Genomic DNA, 9,525 nt, shown 5'->3' on the forward strand with positions numbered 1-9,525 from the left:
ATAAAAGAGTATCCCTATCCGTTTTGCTTTCCTTGTCCTTTATGAATGCGCTTGCCTTCAGCCCCCGAAGGCTGTTACAGTAGCCTATGTTCCGCTCCCACACACTATGCTTGCGAGTCAGTCACTTCCAAGTGAAGGGCAGCCTTGTGAATAATTTCCACCATCGCGGACAAAACCGCGTTATGATGGAAATGTGGCGAGGTAAACGTTACGAATATAGCCTGCTTTTAAGTTTCCCCCAACCCAGGATGTGTCCGTAAGCTATGGCTTGATATCCCAGGGCTATTTCACTACCACAACTCCACGCGCTGAAAATGCATGTTAAGCTCGCGCTTCTCAGACTAGAAAGAGTAACCTCTCGGTAACATTCTTTGCATTGACCAGCCACCATCGGTTGAGTATTAGAATCAATACAAAAAGACTTCCAGCATGCAATCGAAAATAGGCGAGCAGAGAACACTTGGTCTTGCATCCATCAAAAGAGCTCCACCGGTTGCCTACTTTAGATGCTGGGTGAATGGTTCCAAAGGGAAATAATTTAGCCTATAGCCTATTCATGACAGTCTTGCAAAGAGACAAGACAAACGACCAAAATTGTCAAATAATTGGTAAAGGCGCGAGATGAGGAATACTTCATGGCTATTGGAAAAAATTTGAAGAAACTAAGCGTAAGCAACACTGCTTCCCGCGAAGCTTGCGCTTGAGGGCTATAAACAAGCTATGCGCCCCGAACCTCACTGCTTGTTGTTCGATGACTTGAATCGAAACATTTCTAAGGACATCAGGGCTATTTTTGATTCCTGGAATACCGCCTTAGCCAGCTGAAAGCAGAGTAGCAGTGTCCCATGTGTCAAATGGTAAGATAATGCCATACCCGTTCCTTGAAAGTTTTAAAACTCAGCCTTGACACACTATCATGTCAGCCACATCAGTTCAAACGCAATCTTTAATGCAGCCTATCGTGAAGTTTAAATGTAATGCGAGGTAGAGGTTGCAAGCTACTGCTGAACAGCGCAAGACATGGGCATGGGTCGGCTCCCGTGGATAAAAAGCATGTTCCCTCTCGCGTGCTGCTCCCAGTCCAATCTTGGCGCGCGCGAACCTTGTATCTCGTGGTGTCGACACCGCTTTATCTTATGTTTCTCACAGTTCGAACTACATGCTTTGTTTGGAGTCGCAATTACCGCTGCTTGGAAATGACACGTTAGAGCTACACGACGCCAGAACTGGAGAACTGGGATGTAACCCTGTTTTCCAAATTAACAAAAAATAGGAAACATAGAAGCAGAACTTTGTTTGGCTACAATCTATGACCTGGACGGTGAACTTAATCTTTTTGAAGAGGCATGAACAGCATACAAGTGCCTTTGTGGGGGAGGAGAGGGCGATTGGGGAGAACAGGGAGACGAGAGCATGGCGCGAGGCGCATATTCGTTCGGGAAAAATGAGAGCGAAATGTTGGATAGGGTTTTGTCTTGACAAAACCTTCCAGCCAAAGCTGTCAGCGGCCCTGCCTGTGCTGCTAGTGAAAAAGTTAACCATAGTCCTGTCCTTAGCGTTATGATGCTAGAGTCTGTATAACTTACAACCTTGACTAGATATGACCGGCCCACCACCAAGACCAGGGTGGAGTAGTGGAATAGGTTTATGCCATCAGATGATGGAACGGACACACACACATACGCACACATTCTTGCAAACAGGACTATTTGCCCACTGGACAGTAGATATTTGGCATATGGTTGCTCCTTTGTTTAAGTACAAATTCACATGAAATGTATTTTTATGTGAAAAAAAATATGAAATTAAATGTCATTTTACATACACAGCACAAGCAGTAGTTTGGTTTAGACTGATTTCTCAGCAACTGTTTTAGTAATTGTCATCTTTTTCTCAGGTCTCATTATTATACTAATGAATTTATGATCGAAATTGTGATTGCAAATAGAAAATCCCTTTGTGACTTGTTAAGGACTTGAAAAAAAATGAGACTTGGACTTGGACTTGACTTGGCTGGGGTACGACTTGGACTTGGACTTGACTTGGTCAGATGTGTCTTGACTTGTGACTTGACTCGGACTTGAGTGGAAAGACTCGAGACTTACTTGTGACTTGCACATTAGTGACTTGGTCACACCTCTGGTAGACACAACTTACTGCACGGCTAAATTGAATCCCTCCATATCACAATGGACTTTCCCTAAAGCCCTGCACAAATATTTCCAAAAGCTATAAGGAAAGTTCAAGGGTATCATCAAAGCTTTCACTGGCTCTCACACTGTGTGCCAAGGCAAGGTGTGGTAAACACACAGTGGCCAGTTTTGTTTACTTACTGTACTGTATGTTGTTGTCAATAGCGACAGGGTGCCCTTTGTTTGTTAATGAGGCGGCTTCCTGTTTTTATGGGGACACCGTGGCATGCTTCCAGGCCCTTGGCATGGCCGTTGCAATCGCTCTCTCTCTCTCGCTCTCGCTCTCTGTATCTGTCTGTCTGTCTCTCTCTCTCTCTCTCTCTCTCTCTCTCTCTCTCTCTCTCTCTCTCTCTCTCTATCTCTCTATCTCACTCTCTGTATCTGTCTGTCTGTCTCTCTCTCTCTCTCTGTCTCTCTCTCTCTCTCTCTCTCTCTCTCTCTCCCCCCACCCTCTGTGAGCATCCGCTTGTGTCGTGAGGTTTGTTTAAAGCTGTGCCACATCGTTGAGTGTCACTCTGCCGGCTCGGCTGCACTGTGGTGCCTTAGGGCTTCCTTTCTGCTGCTGCCATGATGCTGTTGAGTGTCTGGGGGACGGCACCCCATTGTTCTGCGGCTGGCACCAACACCATTTGCTACCTTTGATTTGATAGGAAGTTTTTTAGGGTTTGTTTACGACAAAGAACAAAATAATTTCTTTGATTCCCATTGTCCTATGATGATATGATGGATGGGGGGGATGACATCCACACAACAAAAATATTTTTTGATTTCCATTTCTGATTTCGATCTATCTGTGTAGTAGTAGAAGAGAGGCTTTGTCGATCCCAAAGCAAATGAAGGAAGGTCCAGATATGTAAAGGCCTGGAATGAAACATTTTCCTATCATAGAAGCTTTTGAAACTGTTGTTTCCCCATTCCAAATGTGTCCTTATTCATAAATATTTACCAGCAACAACAAATATACCCAATGGTCTATAATATATACATTATTTGAAGTAGACTACCTCATCTGGGACATACACAATTCTAGTTTTCTAGTTTTTGGCCGGTTATGACATGATTAACTGACACTGTGTTTGCCATTTCTCTGGCCTGGGAATTTCAAGGAGGAGGAAGGGGCATCTTGCACATTGGACCTTTAATTGTCTTATTGTGTTTTACATATGGTAATGATAAGTTGTAGTACATTGTCCCACTTTGATAATTGGTAAATTGCACATGGCTCAACACCCGCCTAACCCATTTAAAAGTTGTTGTTGGCAGAAACTTCTGAAACCCCTTGACATGTAATGTAGTCCCCTCATCACTAGCACACTTTCTTATTCTCATGTGGTATGTTAATCACACCAATCTCATATGTTGCTGTGTGTGCTCCAGGCCCATTTCCCAGTTTTATTTAAACTACTACCGTACATATTATCATCATAGCATCAGTGAAGTCTCTATGCACATGCAAATTGTTCACAGGAACACAAAAGACACAACTCTCGGGAAATGGCCCAGCCAGGCTGTTGCTGATGGAACATGCGATTGTGTTTTCTAATAGAATTATGGTATTACATATTATTATATCACAGTGATTATAATTATAATTTCTGGCTTTGATCGGAATCTCAAAAGAGCCCTGGTTACTTGTCATTTCAACAAGTAAGAAATAAACAGGGAAGATAAATGATCTGCACAGCAAAGAAGTGCAAAAATTATGCAAGTGGGAAATTATCCACAGCTACCATCAACTGTGGTTCCATAAATGGCTGTAGGCTGTCTCTACAGTTGACATGATGCAGAAGTGCCATGCTGTTCTGTAGTGGTGCTGATGCAGATATAAGCAGTCAGCTGTATGAATCACTTATAGACTATAACCTGTTCCATAGCCACACTTTTGATACTTATTGGCGAAGCCAACGGCTGAACCATCGGACTGTCAGAATACTTCATCTTGTCCATTATTTCCCTTGGTATTGGGACACCTCGTCGGCCGCTATTCATTACTTATTTTTAGACGTGCAAGGGAACTTTGTTGCTGTGTAGTTGGAGCTCTTAGGGAGGGGAGTCATGGAAGCAAATTAACAAGCTATGAACCAGCCAGTAGTACCATGTGCCATTAGTGTTATAAATAAGATTGGAAACAAGCCCTTAAGACAAGTTCATCAAGTCAAGTCAGCTTTTATTGTCACTTTCTACATATGTACAAGACATGTAAGGAAAAAGGAAAAATGGCAAATGGCAAAATATACTGTACATATCTCTGAACACTACAACTCTCCTCCTCCTTTTGCCAACTCTAACTTTTCCAGAACAAAAGCTTTTAAAAAAAAAAAAAACCAGACAAGCTCGTATCCATGCTGTCCCCGAAGAGAGCCTTGTTGTGGCTCAGCCCTAAATGTCACTGAACTACACAACTCTCCTTCTTTCTTCTTCTGCCAAGCCCCAGCCCCAGCCCAGCAAAACCTGGTGCCGTCACTGCCAGCCTAGTAACACGATGATACATACACTACATCACATGACTGTCCTAGATATATTTCTATCTTTTGCTTGTATCTGCCCCTTCCCAAATAAAACGTCCTTTATATAGTTCTATCTTCTCTTTGTATCTGCCCCTGCACAAATGAAATGTTCAATCAATCAACCTCCCCACAGCGCAGTAAATTTCACTGAACCCAGCTCTCCTCCTCCTTCCACAGCCACAGGGTTTATTTCCCTCTTATCTCCACTTACTCCTACATGAATTCAATCTCAGTTGGGGACAAGGGCGATTAATGTCACTCCATTGATGTTGCTTAAAAAAACGTATGAGTAACGCTTCCAAATAAGGGGGCCACAATTAACAGTACAGTAGCCATTTCCTAATACTTAAGTAAGGGGGAATAATTATTACTGAAAGCCACATTAGATACATGTTAATTGTTATTAACTAATAGTTTAGTAAGGCAACAGCTAATAGTTACGTTTTTCGACAAATCCGTTGTGTAATAGGTTGCAAAATAATTTCCCCTTTGAGTATTAAGTGCAATCAATCAATCAATGAATCAATTGGCCGCCCACAGCCCAGCAGAACCCGGCGCCGCCCGTGCCTGCGCGGCAACAGGAGGTCGCCATGAACCGGCAGCAGCGCTACTTCCGCATCCCCTTCATCCGGCCGGCCGACCAGTACAAGGACCCGGCCAATAAGAAGAAGGGCTGGTGGTACGCCCACTTCGACGGGCCCTGGATCGCACGCCAGATGGAGCTCCACCCCGACAAGCACCCCATCCTGCTGGTTGCTGGTATGCATGACTCTCACACTCTCTTGCTTTTCTATCCTTGGGCACATTCAGGCTGACTGAGAACTGTGCCGGTGTCCGTTCCCGCACCTAATCGCAAACCAGCCGTCGTGTTCACGCCACAGATATTAGCATTCGCAAACCGAAAAGTTGGTTGGCAATGCGAACCGCAAAATACTTGGATTTTCTCCACAAACCATGACAACAAGGTGGCCATCAGCAGGTTCATCCAGGTAACAGTCACGTGCGGAAAAAGTTCAGAGACTGGTATGAACACAGTTCACAGATACTGTAAGCACTTGTGCTAACTGGTGCGGGCACCGGCACCGGCTCCGTTCTGGTCGGCCTGAAAACCCTACTTGTGGGAACCCCCATGGAATCTATAGTTAAATTATAGAATGCTAAAGTGTGGCCAGACTCAACTCATCACTAAGCCTAACCTGTCAGTGGAGAGTGTGTTTTGACACTTTTAGTCGTAACGACAGCGTAAAAATAGTCAAAACCCCATTGTAGGTTTTTATATCTGTAACTACACAGTACACACACACTTATTTGTGCAAATATTTAAAAATGTAATTAATGACTTAGATAGTGTTTTTTTTCTGAAGGTCCTCGCCAATTTAGTCTTAATGAGGAAAAAAAGCAGAGCCAAGGCACTTCAATGTTAAACATAAGTCCTTTACTCTTGTAAGCTTTTTACTTATCACTGTACTTGTGGGTTCTCCATACTTGTTCTCCTTTGGATCTGGCAATCTTTAATGACCTCTTCACCTCACTGTACTTACCATAGTACCTCTTCCATGTCTCAAGTCATTGTGAATCGTTGACCCATTTCCTTGTTGTGTTTTCCAGGTAAGGACGACATGGAGATGTGCGAGCTGAGCCTGGAGGAGACGGGCCTGACGCGCAAGCGCGGCGCTGAGATCCTGCCGCGTCAGTTCGAGGAGATCTGGGAGCGTTGCGGGGGAATCCAGTACCTCCGAAACGCCATCGAGAGCAAGCAAGCCAGGCCCACTTACGCCACCGCCATGCTGCAGAACCTTCTCAAGTGAGAATGGAGCCCTGCCCGCAACACCCAACCCTCCCAACCTCCAACCTCCACACCCCACCGTCCTGGCCCATTCGGCAATACTGCACCGTACCTTACACTACACACCTCAGAACCTCCTCAAGTGAGGATGGAGCGCTGCCGCAACACCCAACACCACCAGCCTCCAACCTCCACACCCACCGTCCTGTTCCAGTCGTTAATACTGCACCGCACCATACACTACACTACAGAACCTTCTCAAGTGAGGAGCGCTGTCTGAAAGAAGAAGGAAAAATCTGCGCATTTGCTGATCACCGATTTATTGAACACAACGTTTCGACCTCAGGCTGTCTTCGTCAGGTGTATAGGTACCTATACATCTGAAACGTTGTGTTCAATAAATCGGTGCGCAGAAACAGTGTGCGGATTTTTCCTTCTTTTATGCACGTTTGTTTGATCCAGCACCTGTTTTACTGGATGTGCGCGCATCACTTACACTACTTTTGGAGCGCTGTTTGACCCATCACCCTTGTACTCTTTGTCCTGTCCCTTTGACAAATACTGTATCACCTGTGCTGTACCTTACCATACCGTACACTTACACTACACTAGAAAATCTCCTCAAGTTAGTAGCGCTGCCTCATCAACACACCACCTCACCCACATTGGTCACCCAGTCTCCTCAAATGAGAAACACTGCCTCACCACCCTCCCCTACCCTGTACTGTGCTGTACCATACACTACACCATACATTACACTGTACCTATCTTGGTTTTGTTTACGGTTTCTGGTTGATTAGACTCATTTTGCTGCAGAACCTCCTCAATGAGGATCACTGCCTCACCAACCCTCCTCCATACCCCCCCACCTGCCCCATTTGCCAGTACAGTACTGCAGCCACCCGTACACTACTCTATCTGGTTCCGTATATCTGGTTGATTTGGCTAGTCTTGTGCTGTATAGTATGGCACAAAGGGAAAAGGATATGCAAAAACACCCAAAAATGATCCCACAAATAATCCCACCACTCCCAAATGTTGCTCGGGCTTTCCCTCAACTCTACTCATTTCATCAAACACCCCTCCTCCCCCAAAGTTGTCTTCTTTTTTTGTTGTTGACATATTTAAAGCGTACATTTCCTATTTTATGTCCTCTCTGTTTGTCTGTTTGTATGATTTTGCTGTGACACTTTATAGATGACGATTTGTGATTTGTATTGGTTTTTTTTTCTTCTTTTTGTTGCAAATATGACTTATGCTTGAACTCAAAACTAAAAAAATGGGGCCTTCTTCTCGTGGTATTGTAGCTTTTCCTGATGTGTTTAGTATATGATGGAGAAAAGTTCCAGATCTTACTCTAGTTTTTTTGGTTTCTATTGTTTCGAGATTCATTTTCTGTGACCGTTTTCAATGAGGAAATGAATGTGTCAGTGTCTTTTTAATTGCGACTGGATCTCTTGGGTTTAAAGCCTCCCACCCCTCTTAGATGAAGTCTGTGATCTGCGAGCTAAAGATGTTTCCTAGGTGTAACGCATTAGGTCATTGACTTTGTTTCATGCTGTTTATTGGGTTGACTGTGCAATTATTCATTTGGCAATAACACCACACAGAAACAGCCAGAAGTTGACAGACAAGCTGAAGGTTAGAATTTACAAGCACCGTGCATGCGTCTGACTGTGTGTTTCTTGATCTTACATTACCACAGTTTCAGAGCAAAAAATTGTGTGTGTGTGTGTGTGTGTGTGTGTGTGTGTGTGTGTGTGTGTGTGTGTGTGTGTGTGTGTGTGTGTGTGTGTGTGTGTGTGTGTGTGTGTGTGTGTGTGTGTGTGTGTGTGTGTGTGTGTGTGTACATCAGGCTAGAATGATATACAGTAGCAATAGCGGCTGCCTTCAGAATCTCACGAACCTTCTATTTTTGGAATCTTTTTTTATTGGCCAAGAAGGTTTATGATGAGACTACAAAGTATTCATTATTCATTGGCTTATTTTTATTTTCTCTGCGGTTTTGTACCTCCATTATAAAAAAAAGAGAAACAACTCGGTTGAAGAGAGCCGGAATATTTCCTCCCAGTAATATATGGAGGTGAGCCTAGGCGCTGGAGTCGCGTGAATGATTTGCTGTGATGTCTCCGGCAGTACCGACCGAGGAGGCCTTAACCCTGCCTCTCTGGAATCCTTATTTGTGGACGCACTAAATGTAAAGCAAGACCCCGTTAAGAACTGGAGAGAACATTTTACGCTGATGTGCTTACGCAGTTCACCAGCAGTCAAATCGAGTTATTTAAAATAAAATGTGTATGAATAATTACAGGACATGAGATGCTGAGCAATTTTGCTGGGATTGTCATATAGCGGTAGAATATGAAGTAGACAAGGGGCAAGTGCAGTTTCTAACCTAATTTGTAACCTGTGCAGATTGCTTCTTTGCTGTGCTGAGAGCCCTAGTATAGGCAGACTATATTAACTTATATGAGGATAATACAGTGGGAATGTGATCCAAGTGATGTGCAATCATGCGCTTCTGTATAGAAACATGATAAGTTCTGTGCTGGGAAGGGTGATGGTAATCTGGAAATTTTACAACATCATTTGACTAACATGAGTCTTGTTGGGAGATGGTAAAAGGTTATTTGAGATACGGTGCAAGACTTGTTGTTGGGGTTTGATTGTACTCTAGTGCTGCTTTTTATTTATGATGCTTGATCTCTTGCTTTTGTGGCACGAGCACTATTCTATTTCATCATGTAAATGTGGTTGTGATAGCAGTGCAATGGCACATAACCTTGATACCGGGATTCCAAGGAGATGACTTGATTGATTGATTGATTTGCCTGTTCTTCCGTACTTATCAGATTTTTTTCTTTTCTTTCCCCCATGGAGTCACACTCTGCTCGCAGCAAGACAGGTGTGGTGAATTGGTATAAACACTACTAGAGGGTCACTGCATTGTGAAAAAAATGTCAAATTGTTGGTCGTAATGTGCTATCATAATAAACTTCATTTCTCTGAACTTGACTTGCCTATCTGCATTTCTAATTTT

General features: G+C 43.7%; 1 protein-coding gene across 1 annotated transcript in view; it reads left to right on the forward strand.

The window, feature by feature from the left end:
- The window catches only part of myo6b (myosin VIb), a 107,902-nt gene extending 98,413 nt beyond the window's left edge, over window positions 1-9,489 (forward strand). Inside the window, exons 31-32 of the mRNA XM_063184114.1 lie at window positions 5,240-5,458; window positions 6,308-9,489. Of these exons, the coding sequence (XP_063040184.1) occupies window positions 5,240-5,458; window positions 6,308-6,507 (419 nt within the window). The 3' untranslated portion in view covers window positions 6,508-9,489. The remainder of the gene's footprint in view (window positions 1-5,239; window positions 5,459-6,307) is intronic.
- Window positions 9,490-9,525: the final 36 nt, after the last annotated feature.

The sequence above is a fragment of the Engraulis encrasicolus genome, chromosome 19 (assembly GCF_034702125.1).
Source record: "Engraulis encrasicolus isolate BLACKSEA-1 chromosome 19, IST_EnEncr_1.0, whole genome shotgun sequence".
Taxonomy (NCBI): Eukaryota; Metazoa; Chordata; class Actinopteri; order Clupeiformes; family Engraulidae; genus Engraulis; species Engraulis encrasicolus.